This window comes from Gastrolobium bilobum, unplaced genomic scaffold (assembly GCF_033153095.1).
Source record: "Gastrolobium bilobum isolate Gb01-03AN ecotype WA unplaced genomic scaffold, APGP_CSIRO_Gbil_v1 utg11306, whole genome shotgun sequence".
NCBI lineage: Eukaryota > Viridiplantae > Streptophyta > Magnoliopsida > Fabales > Fabaceae > Gastrolobium > Gastrolobium bilobum.
The window spans coordinates 104,363-121,568 of record NW_026899968.1 but is presented as its reverse complement, the minus strand read 5'-3'; the positions used below and the strand labels follow the sequence as shown (position 1 = coordinate 121,568).

The 17,206-nt window shown below is 34.0% G+C and overlaps 2 protein-coding genes and 1 pseudogene across 2 annotated transcripts; 1 reads left to right on the top strand and 2 right to left on the bottom strand.

The window, feature by feature from the left end:
• Positions 1-4,694: 4,694 nt before the first annotated feature.
• LOC133294435 (carboxylesterase 1-like) lies at positions 4,695-5,860 on the bottom strand. Its single transcript, XM_061493089.1, has one exon. The coding sequence runs from the start codon at positions 5,843-5,845 to the stop codon at positions 4,847-4,849; it is 999 nt and encodes a 332-aa protein (XP_061349073.1). The 5' UTR covers positions 5,846-5,860; the 3' UTR covers positions 4,695-4,846.
• A 1,358-nt stretch (positions 5,861-7,218) lies between these two features.
• On the top strand, positions 7,219-9,156 carry LOC133294434 (uncharacterized). The gene is made up of 10 exons (XM_061493088.1): positions 7,219-7,368; positions 7,454-7,496; positions 7,631-7,714; positions 7,796-7,892; positions 7,969-8,093; positions 8,183-8,267; positions 8,401-8,503; positions 8,612-8,794; positions 8,927-8,992; positions 9,076-9,156. The coding sequence occupies exons 1-10, from the start codon at positions 7,219-7,221 to the stop codon at positions 9,154-9,156; spliced, it is 1,017 nt and encodes a 338-aa protein (XP_061349072.1).
• Positions 9,157-14,678: 5,522 nt separating this feature from the next.
• Positions 14,679-16,065, bottom strand: LOC133294432 (carboxylesterase 1-like; annotated as a pseudogene).
• Positions 16,066-17,206: the final 1,141 nt, after the last annotated feature.

The following is a 17,206-nucleotide window of genomic DNA, read 5'->3' as shown; positions in this document are numbered from 1 at the left end:
CAACCACTGGTAAGTCTTGCATCTCATATTTCTGATCATGATGTTAATACTTTTGATGACTTACCCATTACTACTGATTCTGATGATTTACCTATTGCTCTAAGAAAAGGAAAAAGATCTTGTTCCAATAAATCTTGTTCCTCCTGTCCCTCTTGTACTCAATACTCTATCTCCTATTTTGTTTCCTCTACTAACCTTTCTGTGCAGCACAAAAGCTTTGTTTCAGCACTAGATTCTACTTTAATCCCAAAATCAGTACATGAAGCTTTGAAAAATGGGAATTGGGCTCAAGCCATGCAAGAGGAGATGAATGCGTTGGAGAAAAATAAAACATGGGAGGTTATTGATAGACCCAACGGAAAGAAAGCAGTAGGGTGCAGATGGGTTTATGCCCTGAAATATAATTCTGATGGTACTCTTGAGAGATACAAGGCTCGATTAGTCGCCAAAGGTTACACTCAAACCTATGGCATTGATTATGAAGAAACCTTTGCTCCATTTGCAAAGATGAATACAGTGAGAATCTTGTTATCCCTTGCTACCCATTACAATTGGGATATAAATCAATTTGATGTGAAAAATGCTTTCCTCAATGGTGAGTTAGAAGAAGAAGTCTACATGGAAATCCCGCCTGGTTTTGATTCTGTGAAGGGGGAAACAAAGTTTGTAGATTAAAAAAGGCCTTGTATGGATTGAAGCAGTCACCTCGTGCTTGGTTTGGAAGGTTTACTAAGGTTATAATGACCTTAGGATACAGACAGAGTCAAGGAGATCACGCTCTTTTCTTCAAGCACTCCCAAGATGGGAAGCTTACTGTGCTCCTTGTATATTTTGATGATATTATTATCACAGGTGATGATTTTGTGGAGAGACAGATTCTGCAAACACGGCTTGCCTCTGAGTTTGAAGTCAAAGAACCTTGGGATACACCACCCCAAAAGCTAGCTCATAGGGAGGGAGTGCCCAAGGCCTTATAAACTCTACATTTGTTGCACATACAACCAATGTGGGACTATATATCTCAACATACTGCAATTGGTTTGGTTCAAGTTTTTTATCAAGTATTTTGCATACAATTTAAATGAAAAGACAAAATCAGAATGAGATATACGTACAATTGTTTTGGTCGGGCCTTTTAGTCCCAATAAGTTTGACCCAATTTTTTAGCTCATATCTAAAATTTTCTAAAGGCATCCTATACCTCTACAATGTTATCCTCTGTGCATTAACAATAGGGTAGCATGCCTTATCTAAGGGACAAGACTTGAAAACGTGGGACAACTCTAGTCTATTCTCCCCTCTAAGTACCCCTTTCTCCCATGGAAAGGGGATTTTTTCTCATCTTTTCATCTTATGAGCTATTATTACTATAGCCATTTACACATCCCTTTTTCTATATACAGCACCTAGGAAGTTCCAACAGGGTCATAGTTCATACCGTGGTTGCCGAGAGTACCCATATATCAACATATTTTGCTCTCCATGGGATACATCAGTGGCTTTACCAAACACTAAACAACTTAACAACAATGGACAAAATCAACAATAATCCAAATAAAAGCATGAGATTAAGAAAACAAATGTAGAAGCAAGAAAATTGATCACAAATTCAAGTGTAATTGCTTGCTTTGAAACAATATTGACATAATTGATGAATTAATGAAATTTCTTCATCGAGCGCATTTACCAACTCCTCATTCGTCATTATGCTTCCTGCAAGATTTCAAATGAAATTATGTGACAATGCAACACTTCAACTATCATAATTAGCATAATAGCAATGGCAATATAGAGAAGATCAAATTCGCTTAAGAAAATTAGAGAAAAATTCGAGGGAATCGTACACTTTGAGAAATGTGACTTGTAATCAAAGTGGAATGTAAAGAATTATTTCAACCCAAAGCCTTAAGGTGTTGGGTGAGGGCTTTTTTAATGGTTTATATTATTCTCTAGCATGTCCCCTCACACAAGAGCCCTTTGGTCTTGAAGTATGGATATTGCATATGGCCAATTTTTTGGTTTACCTTATGCTTATTTTAATTCCTCTCGAAAGTGCTGGGCAGTGATGATTGAACTCGTGATGTTGTCGTCACTAAAGCTCTAATACCATGTAAAGAACAATTTCAATCCAGAACTTAAGGTGTTGAGTGATGGCTTTTTTAATGGTTTATATTACTCTCTAATATGAAAAATGAAAAAGAGAATTAAAGAAGAGTTTTGTAGATTGTGAAGATAGAGAATATGGCTTAAAATAAAAGAAATTTAAAAAAATAGAGATAGAGAAGAGAAAGAAGACGAATTAGGGAAAAATAAGTAAATATTTTACAAGTGAAATAACTGAAGGGATTGAATGATTTTGCCACCTACCCTAACACTACATCGCATACTATAAGAAGTTTTTAATCTTTTGCCACATTATAAAAAATGTCCTTGAACCATTGTCCTTGACGGTGTTTTTTTGTATCTAAACATAAAATAATTTTGACATTTGTAAAAAAATCCTTCAAAAATAAGCAATGAATAAATTGTTTGTTATATGCAAAAGATCATCCAAATAAACCTAGTTGATAAGGATAACAGTTGAAAGCATTTTTTAGGATGGTTGGATGAATGCATATGAATAACATAAGTAATAAAGCATATTTTACTTCTTAAAATGTTATTAATGTTCATTGTTGTTTTTTTCTCTTTCGTCCTACTTTAACCTTTACCTTATTTCTAGGGGGCGTTTGGTAGAGGAAATTTTTTTTTTTGTCTGGGAATGATAATTCCCGAAAATATACAGGGAACATAAGTTTCCCGGGAATGTGATCAAAAAGTTATTTGGTAGGTCAAAATATTATCGGGAATATTGGCCTAAGATTGCTGATTATATGTTTGGTTGATTGTCAAATATTACTAGGAGTGTAAGGTGATTTTACAAAAATAACCTTATCACTCTCAACTCTCTCTTTCGCTCACTCTCAATCAGCACACACAGAAAATGTCGGCAACCAAAAGCCACACTAAAATGCATATGGGAACTGTATTAAAAAACAATTAACAGTAACACTCTATACGTTGAGAATGTAACAGTAACCTACTGCTGACTAAAATCTCGGTTTGCTTTCTCTCTCCAATTTCACCTGCTTAATTGCTGATGCCAAACTCGAACCACTCATAAGACCTACACCACCATATGCCATTTTTATTTTATTTTTTCCCTTCCTAAAACTCCAATTTCACCTCTTTTACTTCAAATCAAACTTGTCTACAATAGATTTTACAACTTCCACCTATAGCTTTGGCCGAAGAGGGTGGAGGAGGTGGAGCGATTTGGGAACGAGTAGAGAGAGATGAATGAGGGTATTAATCGACTTTGCAACTTCCACCTATAGCTTTGGCAGGAGAAGATGAAGGAGGTGAAGCGATTTGGAAACGAGGAAAGAGAGAGAGAGAGAGAGAGAGAGAGGAAATCGAGTATTTTTGTCTGAAAATCTTGAGAATATTTTCTTAGCATGTGGGATTTTCAAAATACCATATGTTAGATTGTATTATTACTTGAGAATTTTCTTCACATTCTAAAATCCCGGGAAAGTAAGAAACGCTGGAAAATTTCATACTTTCTTGTACCAAACATGAGTATCTCAGATTCCCAATTTAAGTTTCCTGAAATTTTAAATTTTATCCTCGTACCAAACACCCTTACGCAATCCATGAACAAAGTGCCTATCAAGTTAATAATTTAAGTTGTCAAGTGAAGCTAAATTACAATTATATTAAAATAAATTATTCTAATATTTTATTGCATTTATAATTGCACAAGCACTTATATATTCTTCACAAACCTAGTCTCCGTTAAAACAGAAATTATAAAAGAATTAAACTAAACTAAATTAAATTAACAAAACAAAACAAACCCCCTATGATTATATATATGGTTTTTCTAAAATGAATGAATATTTGTTTTGCAAGAACAAAATGTAGACGAAGTGAGTGAATAACTTATCAGTAATACAATATCAACAAAAAGCATAAGAAAATATATGTTATTAGATTACATTACATTGAAATAACGTTCGAAAAGAAATTACATTGATTACCAAAAAAGAAAAAGAAGAAATTACATTAAAAAAATCATCTATGTATGAAGTCATAAATTAATAAAAAGTTATCGACTTGAAATTAGTCTCATGACCGACTTAAAGAGTTGAAACTTTTAGGAATAACTTGGGGCAACTCATCTCAAAAAAGTAATTGAAATTAGTACAGTAAAAGAAAGCTATACACATTAATTTTCAACTTATTAAACTTTTATTGCAATCTTTGTGCATTTTATTCCGAATTCCACAATTCTAAAGGATGTGAAAATATTTTAAGATGTCTTTGCGCCCCCTCGTCTTTTATGCTGATGTTGGCTGTTTTTTATTTATTTGGGGAAAGGCTGACTTTTAGTTTTGGGAGAGCTTAATTCACACGGATGCGTTCCGACTTGGTTTGGGTCAAATAAGGCCCAAAATTAAGATAATAGGATAGCTATTATTTTATATCACCCAATATATCTAAGTTCATATATACAGGAGGCTTCAAACAAGCCCGATTATACATACATTCTTATAAAACACACAAAACACTCTTTCTCTTGAGAAATTCATTTACAAATTTAATAAAACCAAACATAAATTCATTAATATAACAAAGGATTCACCCATCTTAAACACACTAGTAAATATAACATCTTATTATAAGTATTAATGCACCCTAAGCGCAAGATTTTTTATTTTACATGCAAAAGGCAAATTACAAAAGGAAACAAATCAAACTTTTAATGCACAACTAGCTACTCGGTAATAAACGATTAATTCCCCTAAGCAGAAATTGAGGAAATGAAACCTTTCACTAATCCATATAGTTCCTTTGCTTTAATTGGGTCAAATATCTCTTCCGCATGGCGACCCTCTTCCTCAAAGTTACTAACTACTTGAACACCCTTTTCCTCCATCAACTGCACAAGTTCCTTCCCACGGTCCACAAGTGGGTCCCCACCATTTCCACTCACCAATACCCTCCACCCAAGATCCTTGATCTTATCTAGTTTTTTAGGACCATCCCCAACCATTGGATTGCAATACTCATGATCACGGTCAACCCCAATTGGCAATACTAGCTCCGCCAACATATCGGTAACACACAACGGAAGAACAGGATCATTCTCAAGCCTCAACTCTGAATCAGTCCTCTTGGTCCCAGCAAAGCCTGGTTGACGCAGTATCAACCCTTTGATCTTCAGTGGTTCAAGATGATCAACCTCTTGTGCTGCACGTAGACCTGCATGGTAGGCAATAACAGCCCCAGCACTATTCCCCATCAAATAACAATTAGAATAGTCAACATATTGAGTCAACCACTCATCTTGGCTGCTTCTAATGAAAAGCACCGCTTCCATGGCATCATCATACGCCGCCGGCGCCCGGTGCTCCGGCGCAAGGCGGTATTCCACCGATGCAACGACGGCTTTAATGCTATCTGCCATGTTCAAGCAAAAATCATGGTACCTGGTGGAAGCAGCACTACCTAAGATGAATCCGCCACCATGGAAGAAAACGATGAGAGGTAGCTTGTGGTTTTGGTTGGAAGTGGAATAACCATGAACCGGTATTGCTTTTCGGGGTAGGAATAATCGAACCCAAGTGTTGTTTATTTGGTTGATGGTGACATCTTTGGTGAGAACAGAGATAGGAAGCGTGGTGTCTGATGAGGGTAAGGTGCGTGGATCAGGAAGCATGCGAGTGAGTGTGCCATCGGGGTTGTAGATGATTTGCAAATGCTTGTAGGGATCAATGGTTGAGGAAGTTTGATTGGACATGGTAGAACAGGGAACTTGGTGTTTAGCTTCGAAATGAATTGAAGATGCAAGTATACTGCAACCAGATATATAAGAGATGGTGTTCAATTTAAATTGAACTAGGTTTGCATAAGAAGATAAGAATCTGTCGTAGTCTTTGTACAACGCGCCAACTTTTTTTTTTAGTACAATAATGCACCTGCTTTTAGTCCCCTTTCGTCTTTTGAATTTTAAAAGTTGACAAAAATATTCAAATGACACGTTATGTACAATTAATTTGTTGACATTCTAGAACAGGACTGATGAATATATATAAAGGACCATTCCAAGTGAGAAAAATAATTTATTGTCAGTATAAAAAACATAAATTTTAACCATGAATTATTGATGTATAACTAATATTAGAACATAAAGTTATATGACATTTTAAATAATCATACCGCTTTTAAGTAATTTATAATATTAACTATCAAATGGGAATTAAATGGTCAGTGTTAACCGTGTCTTAATTAGTGGACTATTAATTGACTATGATTATAATTGTTAATTCTTAAATAGTAGATATTCACTGATTGATATAGCATATAAAAGTCAGTTTTCAACTCCTTTAGGCTTATCTACTACCAAGCTAAAGGGATCGTGGATCCAATCCAGTAGAGACCAATGTTCACTGTTAGGCGCTCATGAGGATGGAGGAGAGAAGAGAAGAATTTTGGAAGATCAGAATTCATTAATCATTATATATACTAAGGGAATAAACATCAATGGAAAATTTAGTGACGTGTCACTGTCACATTCAGTTTCACCAATGTGTTCACATTTGGGAAAATTTAAAAACTTTCTTCTTAATTTTGGTATTTTTGTTAAATCGAAAATGCAGAGTTAATTAAAATAAAATAAATGTTTTTCTTATTTTTCACCAATGTCTTCCACATCTTTATACATTGGTAATCGTTATGTGCATTGAATGTTATAATTTGAATTCAAATAAGAAAAGAGACTTTTCAAGTCCATTTTGGAAGTTGTGTATAAATAATGATGATGATTTGTCTTGCGTCATGCTTTTATTGCTGTACACGAAAAAAACAATCATTGAATACGATAAACCCTAAACCCTTTTTTAATTAATGGAGCCAGAATTCGAAAGGTTACATAACTCTTAAATGGGTGCATTGGAACACGAAAAGTTGTTTTGGGAGTCAAAACGAAACTCTTAAATTGCTGTCAAAATATAACTATGCAGTTGCTCCATGACCCAACTCCATTTCATCACAAACTAAAAACGCCCTCACTTTTTTGTATGACCCAACTCCATTAGAGCGTATTCCCTTCGCATCCTGTTCAATTTCTGATTTTGTTGCATATTCATCTGCTCAATCTTTTTCGGACGAAATATGTACTCGAGGTATGATTTCATTAAGGATCTTAATCCGTCGAAGGAGGAGTGGAGGATTAAGGTGCGGGTTATTAGGACCTGGAATGTTGCTAATTTTCAGCGAAAAATTCTTGACGACAATCTGGACATGGTTCTATTAGACGAGAAGGTAATGCTTTTCGTTCTGTTATTTTTTAATTGTTTATTTCATTTACGGCCCTTGTGTGAATGTATCTAATGTATCTTTTTTGTAGGGTGGAAGGATACATGCTACTGTCAAGGGAACTCTGAATGTCCGTAAAAAAATTTGCGAAGGGGATGTCTATTTATAAGAATTTTTGGCGTTGGGTTGAACAGTGATTCCTTCAGGCCAACTAGACATGATTATCGGCTATCGTTCAACTTGAGGACCGATGTTAAATCGACTGAAGATGCTACTATTCCTGCTAATGGATTTAGTTTTGTTGATTTTGACGTGATAGAGAGGGAATCAGCTGACTCTCCTTATTTAGTAGGTAATGTTTTTTGTCTGTGTTTTTCGTTTGTATTTTATGTGTTAATGTCTATGATAAGTGTTCAACTTCTCCTCTCTGTAGACGTCATCGGTTTGCTGTCAGGTATTGGAGACATTCGTGAGCATGTTGTGTCTGGCAGAAAAACAAAAATGGTTGTGTTGGAACTTGATGACCTCCGGTATGTTTGTGTGATTATTATGGAGTATATTTTCAGATTAAATATATTTTTATTTCTTCCAACTTTCGTGAAATAGGGGTCACAAGCTCGAATGTACTTTGTGGGAGCAGCATGTAGATAAAGTTCAATCTTTGTTGGAAAATAACGATTCTCCTCAAAATGTTGTGATCGTCCAGCTTGCAAGGATTAAGGGTTTCAGGGGTATTTTCAATAATTTGTGCTTAATATATTTCATTTTTTTAATTTGTGTGTTCTGAATCTCCGTTACTAAAGTTTTCTTGATTGATTAGGTAAGATAGGGATAACAAATACAAAATATACGACAAGAATTCTATTTGATTCCAGTCTTCCTGAAATCGTGGAGTTCAAAAATAAGTGAGCATTCTCTTTACGCGCTTCGTTAAAAAAAAGGAAAAAAAATTAAACACACGCATTTTATTAACACTACGATTCATTATGAGTTTAACTTGCTGTTCGGTGATCATTTTGTTGTTGTGTTGCGTTTTAGGCTGTCGTCTGATCCAATAGATAGCAGTATGAGGTTGACTCAGTTGTCCAGCCGTTCATTAGGAATGGGTGCTGCTGAAATACGGGAACAACATTTCAAGGGGGTTTTATACTTATTTCAAGCATTTTGTCATCCGTTCATTGTATTTGTACTTTGGAATTCCTTTCTGATAAGTTTTCTTTTTTAATTTTTTTTCCTTTTTTTCCTGTAGGGTGCTGATTTGGAGCTCTATCCAGAAGAACTGAACATTCTCAATGAGAAATCCATGTTGTTTAAGGTCAATGTGAAAAAAAAGCATTTAGACTCATTGAACGAGCCAAAATATCAAGTTTCAAGGGTTTGCAACAGCGAATCTATTATCCAGTCATTTCTTAAGTCTGTGATGGAGTTTAATGTATGTATGTCGTTCTAAATTAAGGTCTTTTATTTGTTGCGTTTTTTATTTTTGTTACATTATGCTGTTAACGAATGTATGTCGTTTGTTTATTTGGTTTGAATTTTTACGTTTTTAAAAAAAATAATGCAGGATGAGACCCTGTTTGATAACACCGACGACAATGATGTTGTATCACAAGAACGTGGACGAGTTGCTGTAAGTTAACAACAACAATTGAATGAAGTTTTTGTCCGTTTCCATAGACATACGTTTGTGACATTTTTGACTTTTTTTTTCAGGATGTTGAGAGTCAAACCTGTGAGAGTACAGGAGATGCAGATGTCTCTGTCTTTGTTGTCACCCTCTCCGAATTTTCTTAATAGTGTTGAAGCCAAGTGTAATTCTTCTATTGTCCGCCCTTTGAAAAAGATTAAACTGGAGAAAGAGTTAAGTCCCATCCCGTAAATTCTCAGTGTGTTATGTACTTTAGTCATTTATATTGTAATCCTTATTGCATTATTCGCTGACACGTGGGAAAAAATATTTTGGAATAGGTTTGATGGTGAAGCTGGAGACACAAAACCGGAGGAAGGAGATCCTTGACTTATTGCGAGTTGTATGTGCTGATACAGACGACAATTTGGTCGAAAGAATATTTTTGGTTAAACTGTTTTGCGAAGTATTCAGATGCATGTTCGTGACAGAAATGTTAATTTTGTGGACTTTTTGTTCCATTCGGTACAACAATATTGGAATGGATTATAATATTATTATATATTTGCTTCTCCGGCTTGGATTATAAAACGTTGAATTGATATTGATTTATAAATAAGAGTGTGTAGACTTGACAATTATTATTGAAAATCCTCACATTTAAAACGATAATGGTACCAAAGGAATATTTAATTTTTTAATTACTAAAATCAATATTCGAAAAGTTTACTTAAATGATATAATACTTATACAGGTGATAAAAAGTGAGCCAATAGTGATAAAAGAGGGATTGACGTCGAATTCATGTCAGAGAATTATAACACCATTAATTTTTCGAAAAGTTAATTTTTTAATTAGTAAAATCAAAATTTGAAGAGTTTACGTAACTCTTAAATGATAGTGCTTTGGAACACGAAAAGCTGTTTTCGAGGAGTCAAAACAACACTCTTAAATTGCTGTCAAAATATAACTATGCAGTTGTTCCATAGGACTGATATACTGTCTCTGTGGGACAATGATGGAGATCAAAATCGTATTTCTGTTACATGTCAATTATGCAAGGCAGATTTTGAAGTTTTTTTGTTTTGTGTAATGACGATGGTCTAATTTTATTTCTTAGGATATTGAGTTTTTTGATGAGTCTTTGTATTCCTTTTTCTGATGTTTACGTGCTGAGAGAGTGTACTAAACGTGTTTCATGATGTTTTATTGTTATTTGTGTTTTTTTTTTTGGTTTTTAAATTTGCGTTTGCACATTTGTTCACTTAGGAGTTGTTTTCCATTCTTTTCTTGAACTGTAACATCAAAATCCACAAGGAACACAAATAAACAATCAATAAAGATAATTAAATAATAAAAAACTATTTATCACACGTGATAATTGTTTTTTAAGAATAAAAATTATAACTGATTTAATCATTATTATTTTAAAATTCACAGTAGATTCATTGACTCATATAATAACTAATAGGTCATTAATTCTTATTTGTCTATCGCCATTTTTTTCTTCAATATTTGACTAATTCCAATAATGAGAAATTTATTATTAATAAATTATAGTTATGCATTGCAATTAAAAAGCAAAGTTTTAATGCGATCTTTAATGATTGGGTGCACAAAAAATTAAAACATAACAATAAATAACCAACCTTCTATAATGGAAAAGACCTTCCGTATTCTTTCCATGATGATTATTGTTGGTAATTGAGAAGTCTTTTAACATGCTTTTATGACTACAAAGTAAAGATAATTAAATGTCTTTTTATGATTCCCAGATTCAACTTCATTAGCCCATTCATCTTTTGTGTGTATAAATATAAAAATATATTATATGCTGATATAAAATGCTGACAGTTAAAGGTGACAAACTAGGCTCGACCCGGAGGGCGAGCCCACCAACTAATATTTATAATTAAATTCAAATTTTATCATTCTTCTTTTATAAATAAATTCCTAAATCTGATTTCAATTTTTGTAAAATTCAAAATACTAATGACACAAAATCCTTGCAAAAAAATAATTTTTTACATAAAATGCTGATAGTTAAAGGTTGCAAACTAGGCTTGGCCCAGAGGGCCTGCCCGCCCTGCCTGTCAACATATTTTTATAATTAAATTAAAATTCCACTATTCTTCTTTTATAAATAAATTCTCAATTTAGATTTCAATTTTTGTAAATACAAATTTATAAAATTTCAAATACTATCGACACAAATCATTGCAGAAAAATAATTATTTATTATTATTTTGTAAATCTAATTGTAATAAATGAAAGTTCATCTCTGAGATAAAATATAAAAACCTAGACGCAATTATAAGAGCCTTTTTGTGTGAATGAATATAAAAACTTATTAAATGCTAATAGTTAGAGGTGGCAAACTAGGCTCGGCCTGGAGGGCCGGCCTACCAACACATTTTTATAATTAAATTAAAATTTCATTCTTCTTCTTTTATAATTAAATTCCTCAATCTGATTTTAATTTTTGTAAATACAAATTTATAAAATTTCAAATACAAACGACGCAAATCCTTGCAAAAATAATTATTTATTATTATATTTTAAATCTGATTGTAATAAACGAAAGTCCATCTTTGAGATAAAATATAAAAACCTAAATGTGACGATAAGAACCTTTTTTGTGGATAAATATAAAAATTTATTGCATGCTGATAGTTAGATGTGACAAAACTGGGCTCAGCCCGGAGGGCCGACCCACCAACACTTTTTTGTAATTAAATTAAAATTTCATCATTCTTCTTTTATAATTAAATTCCTAAATCTGATTTTAATTTTTGTAAATACAAATTTGTAAAATTTCAAATACTAACGACACAAATCCTTGCAAAAAAATAATTATTTATTATTATTTTATAAATCTGTTTGTAATTATTTATTATTATTTTTTCTTCATGTATATTAATTGATTTTATTTTGTAGCAAATTTTGTGTACGGCTGACTTAATAAGACGGTATCATATTGAATAATAATGCAAAACAAAAGGTTCATTGGTAGTTATATTTGAAGACTGAATTATTGAGTAAATAACTATATTTGATTTGCATAATAATCAATGCCTCTGAATTGCAAAACTTTGTTTGTGGTTGATATTTACAAAGTTCTGTGTGAATGCTTTAGCCATTTAAAGTTCAAAAATAGCAAGATAATTCTTTTTTATTTCAGATAATTCTCAAATAATTGGTTTGCTTTTTTATTCCTTCATGTTTATACATCTACCCTATGTAGCACCGATACGACACGCGACACGTGACACGTGACACGACATTCCGACACGTCAATCCTAAAAAATTATGGATTTCGACACGTTTGGACACGTTTTAATATTAAATAATATTTTTAATTATATAGTGTATATTTCATTTAAAATTTAATAATTTAACAAAAAAATGAAACTAAATTAATAATACCCATCAACACATTATAAAGATGGAAGCTTTAATAAAAAAAATAAGAACTGGGATGAGAGAGAGATAATATCAGATAGAGAGATCAAATCATATTAGAGAGAGATCAGAGAGAAGAAGATACAACAAGAGCGTGATAGGAATTGACAACAATGATGCTGAGATGATCTCTTATCTACTTAAGGAGAAAAAATACAAAAAGATAAAATTGATATGATCGGGTGGAAGCTTTATTAATATATTTTAACTTTTAAAAAGAATAATTTTTTTAAAAAAAATTAAAAACAAATTACAAAAATGTCATTTGACCGTGTCCGACTGTGAAACACGGACACGAGAATTTTGAAGAAAAATGCGTGTACGACACGTGTCGGACACGGACACGTTTGGACACGTTCGGACACGCGTCCGACACGCGGTCAACTTTTTGGGACACGTTGACTAGTGGGACACGCGAATTTGACCGTATCCGACACGCGGTCAACGTATGTGGACACGTTTTGCATTTTTTTTTATAAAAAAAAATAAAATTAAAATAAAAAATATAAAAAATATTTAATAAAAACGAAAAAGTCTGGAACGGTGGAAGTGGCCTCTCGCGCTGGAACGGTCCTCGTCTTCTTCCTCTCGCCGTCGGTCGCCGGCTACATTTCCGGTCGTTGGTCGCGTCTCTGTCCATTCTCTGAAATTTTTCTTTCAATGATCTATAAGGAAGGATCTAATTAAAAAACTTGAGGAACATCAACATAAAAAGATCTAATATACAGTGCAACGTATGAAGGCTTCTTTTGAGACTATTGGCAGCATAATTTGTTTAAAAAACTTTGAAGAATCCAAAGGCAATATAAATATAAAAAAAATTGTTCTTCCGAGAAAGGAGTTTTTGTGTTTTGATACAGTGATTATGCGTGTGTGTGTTTTGTTTTGTATCTTGATATTAAAAGAGAGTAGAAAATGAGGGAGATGGTTTGATGAGTAAAAGGAGGAAAAGGTTGGGTTATTAGGCACCTGCAAAAAAGCCAGACCTTGTTTTTCTTTTCCAAGAAAACATGGGGAAAAGGAACAAAGGAAAAAGAGAGAGAAAAAGAGTCAAGAGTGAGATAGAGTTGTCATCTGTGCGTGTGTATGAGACTAGGAATTAAGACACCTTCAACTGCATGATTGATTCCTTCCCCTTTAACAATCTGAAGGTTTGATGTTCTATTATTTTTTTTTAATATTTATGTTATGAAATTGAAATATTTGATTGATTATATGACTTATTATGGATTTTTATATGTATTAAATTAAATTATATTATATATATTAAAAATTTTATTTAATATCAAAACGTGTCCCAACGTGTCCAAATATGACATTTTTTAAAATTAACGTGTCGGCGTGTCGTGTCGTGTCGTGTCCCGTGTCCGTGCATCATAGGTGTCCGACACGGTCAAATTCGTAGGTCAGAATGGTCAACGTGTCGGAAAAAGTCAACCGCCTGTCCGACACCGTGTCAGAGCGTGTCAGACCCGACTCTTCCTGTTTTTACAAGTGTCCGTGCTTCCTTGCATCTACCATAGTACTGTTCAGAGCTTGATATATAGTAAGATGAAAGTGTTAGATTTACCGGTGCGATGATTAACCAACGACGGCGACAACGATTTTGTTCTTTTTTCCCGGGCAACGCACGGGTAATTTACTAGTTGCTTAAATACCTGAATACAACCTCATTTTCGCTATATAGACTAAGAAGGATAATGGCAACTAATTAATAGATAACTCCTAGTAACTCATAATGACTAAACGATAAAGGATAAAAGATGATAGCTACTAACAAACTCATAATTTCAAACATGCAAACTGATCCTAAAGGAGTTGCAATTCTCGGTTGCTTAAATGTAATCTTCAAGATATTTGGGCCGATTTATGATGCGCTTGGGCCTAGTGTTAATGGTAATTGTGGGTTGGGCCACAACATTCACTAAAAGAGACAAACTCGTCTGCTAACTCTGGGCTAGGGAATAATAGTGTGTAGCAATTAGGTCCAAGTCCAACAACATGGCATCCACCAGCTCTAGTCTTAAGAACCTCACCATTTATAGGGCTAAATACGCACCAGTGCGTATCTTAGGTAACTTAATGTTTTCATACCTAAACACTTGTCACTTTTTTTTTATTCTAGGGCTACCTAACTCGAGCGTCGAAAATTGTTTTAAGCAAGTGTATTAAGTACGTATTTTTAGCCTATTATAAATAAACTACTAAAATAATTGGTCATAATACATGTTCAAATGTGTTATAACAGTATAACACTATCCATTTTTAACAAAACAAAATAACTCTCAATTATTCGATAATTTATACATCCACAATAGACCATAAAAAGAAAAAGAAAAAGTAACAAAAGTAAGTGCAGAAAAGTGCCACGCGCTTACTAGCTTTCGGTACGGTATCCATCATCCTAAGCTCCAAACGAGGAAATGAAACCTTTCACTATCTCAATGAGTTGCTTTGCTTTAGAGGAATCAGAAAACTCTACTCCATGGCAACCTTCTTCCTCAAAATCACTAACCACTTGCACACCCTTTTCCTCCATCAACTTCACAAGCTCCTTCTCACGGTCAACAAGTGGGTCCCCACCATTACCACTCACCAATACCCTCCAACCAAGCACCTCGATCTTATCTAGTTTCTCAAGACAATTCTCAGCCCTTAGATTGCAATACTCATGCTCACGGTCAACCCCAATTGGTAATGCTAACTCCCACAACAAATCAGAAACACACAACGGAAGAACTGGGTCATTCTCATGCCTCAACTCAGACCCGCTTCTCTTGGTCCCACCGAAGAATGGTTGGCGCAATATCAGCCCTTGGATCTTTAATGGTTCAAGATGATCAACCTCTTGTGCTGCACGTAGACCTGCATAGTAGGCAATAGTAGCCCCAGCACTACTCCCCATCAAATAACAATTGAATAGTCAACATAATGTGTCAACCACTCATCTTGGCTACTTGTAATCCAAACCAACGTTTCCATCGCATCATCATACGCCGCCGGCAACCGATGCTCCGGCGCAAGGCGATATTCCACCGAGGCAACGACGGCTTCTATGCTCTCTGCCATGTTCACACAAAAATCATGGGACATGGTGGAAGCTGCACTCGTTATGATGAAGCCACTTCCATGGAAGTAAACAATGAGAGGTAGCTTGTGGTTTTGGTTGGAAGTAGAATAACCATGAACCGGTATTGCTTTTCGGGGTAGGAATAATCGAAGCCAGGTGTTGTTTGATTGGTTGATGGTAACATCCTTAGTGAGAACAGAGATAGGAAGAGTGGTGTCTGATGAGGGTAAGGTAGATGGAAAATCAATCGAGCGAGTGAGTGTATCGTTGGGGTTATGAACGATTTTGAGGTGCTGGTAAGGATCTATGGTTTGAGATGGTGGTGAAGTTTTATTGGCCATGGTGGAGTACGAGGGACTTTTTCTGAGTTTAGTTTGCAGTGAAGATGGAAGTGTTCACTGCTGCAATAATGTTTATGTATTAACTTTAATATTGTCCTTTTCGTTCGTTATGTGTATGGGCTTGGGCCGGCCAGAGTTTTATTTAAGTTGTGTGGGTGATACGCATAGTGTTCTACAGTACAAACTGTTCAAATTTTTTTGTTTGGTGAATTTACGTATAGGATTTTGCTTAGTTGGGATTTGTTGGATTTGATTTGTTTAAGGGGGTGTTTGTTTCAGGTTTTTGAAGAGGATTACCGGTAATCCTTCTTTGGTAAATGTAATTACCACGTTTGGTAGAAAGAATAAATTACGATTCCCGGATATCCAAGGATTACCGGTAATTTGATTTATAAAGAAAAGTCACTATTCAGATTACCAAAAATAATATGGTAATTCGGAATACTAATCAGAATACCAAGTAAAGGGAAAGCACAATAATAAATTTTAAGACAAAAATACCCCAATACACATAAAAATCTAGACCCAATCTATCAATTACAAAAGTAAAAATAGTTTGGGGTTATTTTTGTAAAATAACCTCATATTCCAAGTCATATTTCGTTCTAAACCAAATATGGAATCAGTAATTTTTACCCAATATTCCCGGTAATATTTTGGCGAACCAAACACCTCTTTCGTAAGATTCCAGGTAAACTCAATTTCTACTGAATTCCCATTAATCATGATTCCCGGTCACCAAAAAATTTCTCTTGTACCAAACACACCCTAAAGGTGAAAGTGGGGACTACGATTTAGAGAAAAACCGTGTGAAGTTATGACTCTTGATTGGAAAATTAAGGAAATAAATTTTATTAGTTTTATTATTTGTTATCAATGTACATGTATTTTATCAGAATCTGGGTCATTGGTTTCTCAATCAATGGTTATAACTGCACGTACACTTATCTCTCTAAAATGTATCTCTCATTTTAGAAGAGTCAAACTTTATATTATGTTGGCCATATTTGTATTACATGTAGAGGGATTGTTAAATTTTGCAGTAATTGTCAAGAGACTTTTGTATAAATTTAATGTATCAAACTTTAAAGCACTAAATCAATAAAAATATTAACACGTCATTAATGTATTAGGGAATATAATATTTATTTAATAAAATATTAGTAATGTGTCAATATTTTTGTTTTCATTAAAGTCATTAAATCACAAGATTTCATCCACACACATCAATGCATCCGAACTACACCTAAAAAAGAGAAAAGAACTACTTTATTCCTCATAAGGGTAATGACGTGAATTAATTGATCTTAAATTATTATAATCAATTATAAAGACTTCATAAGT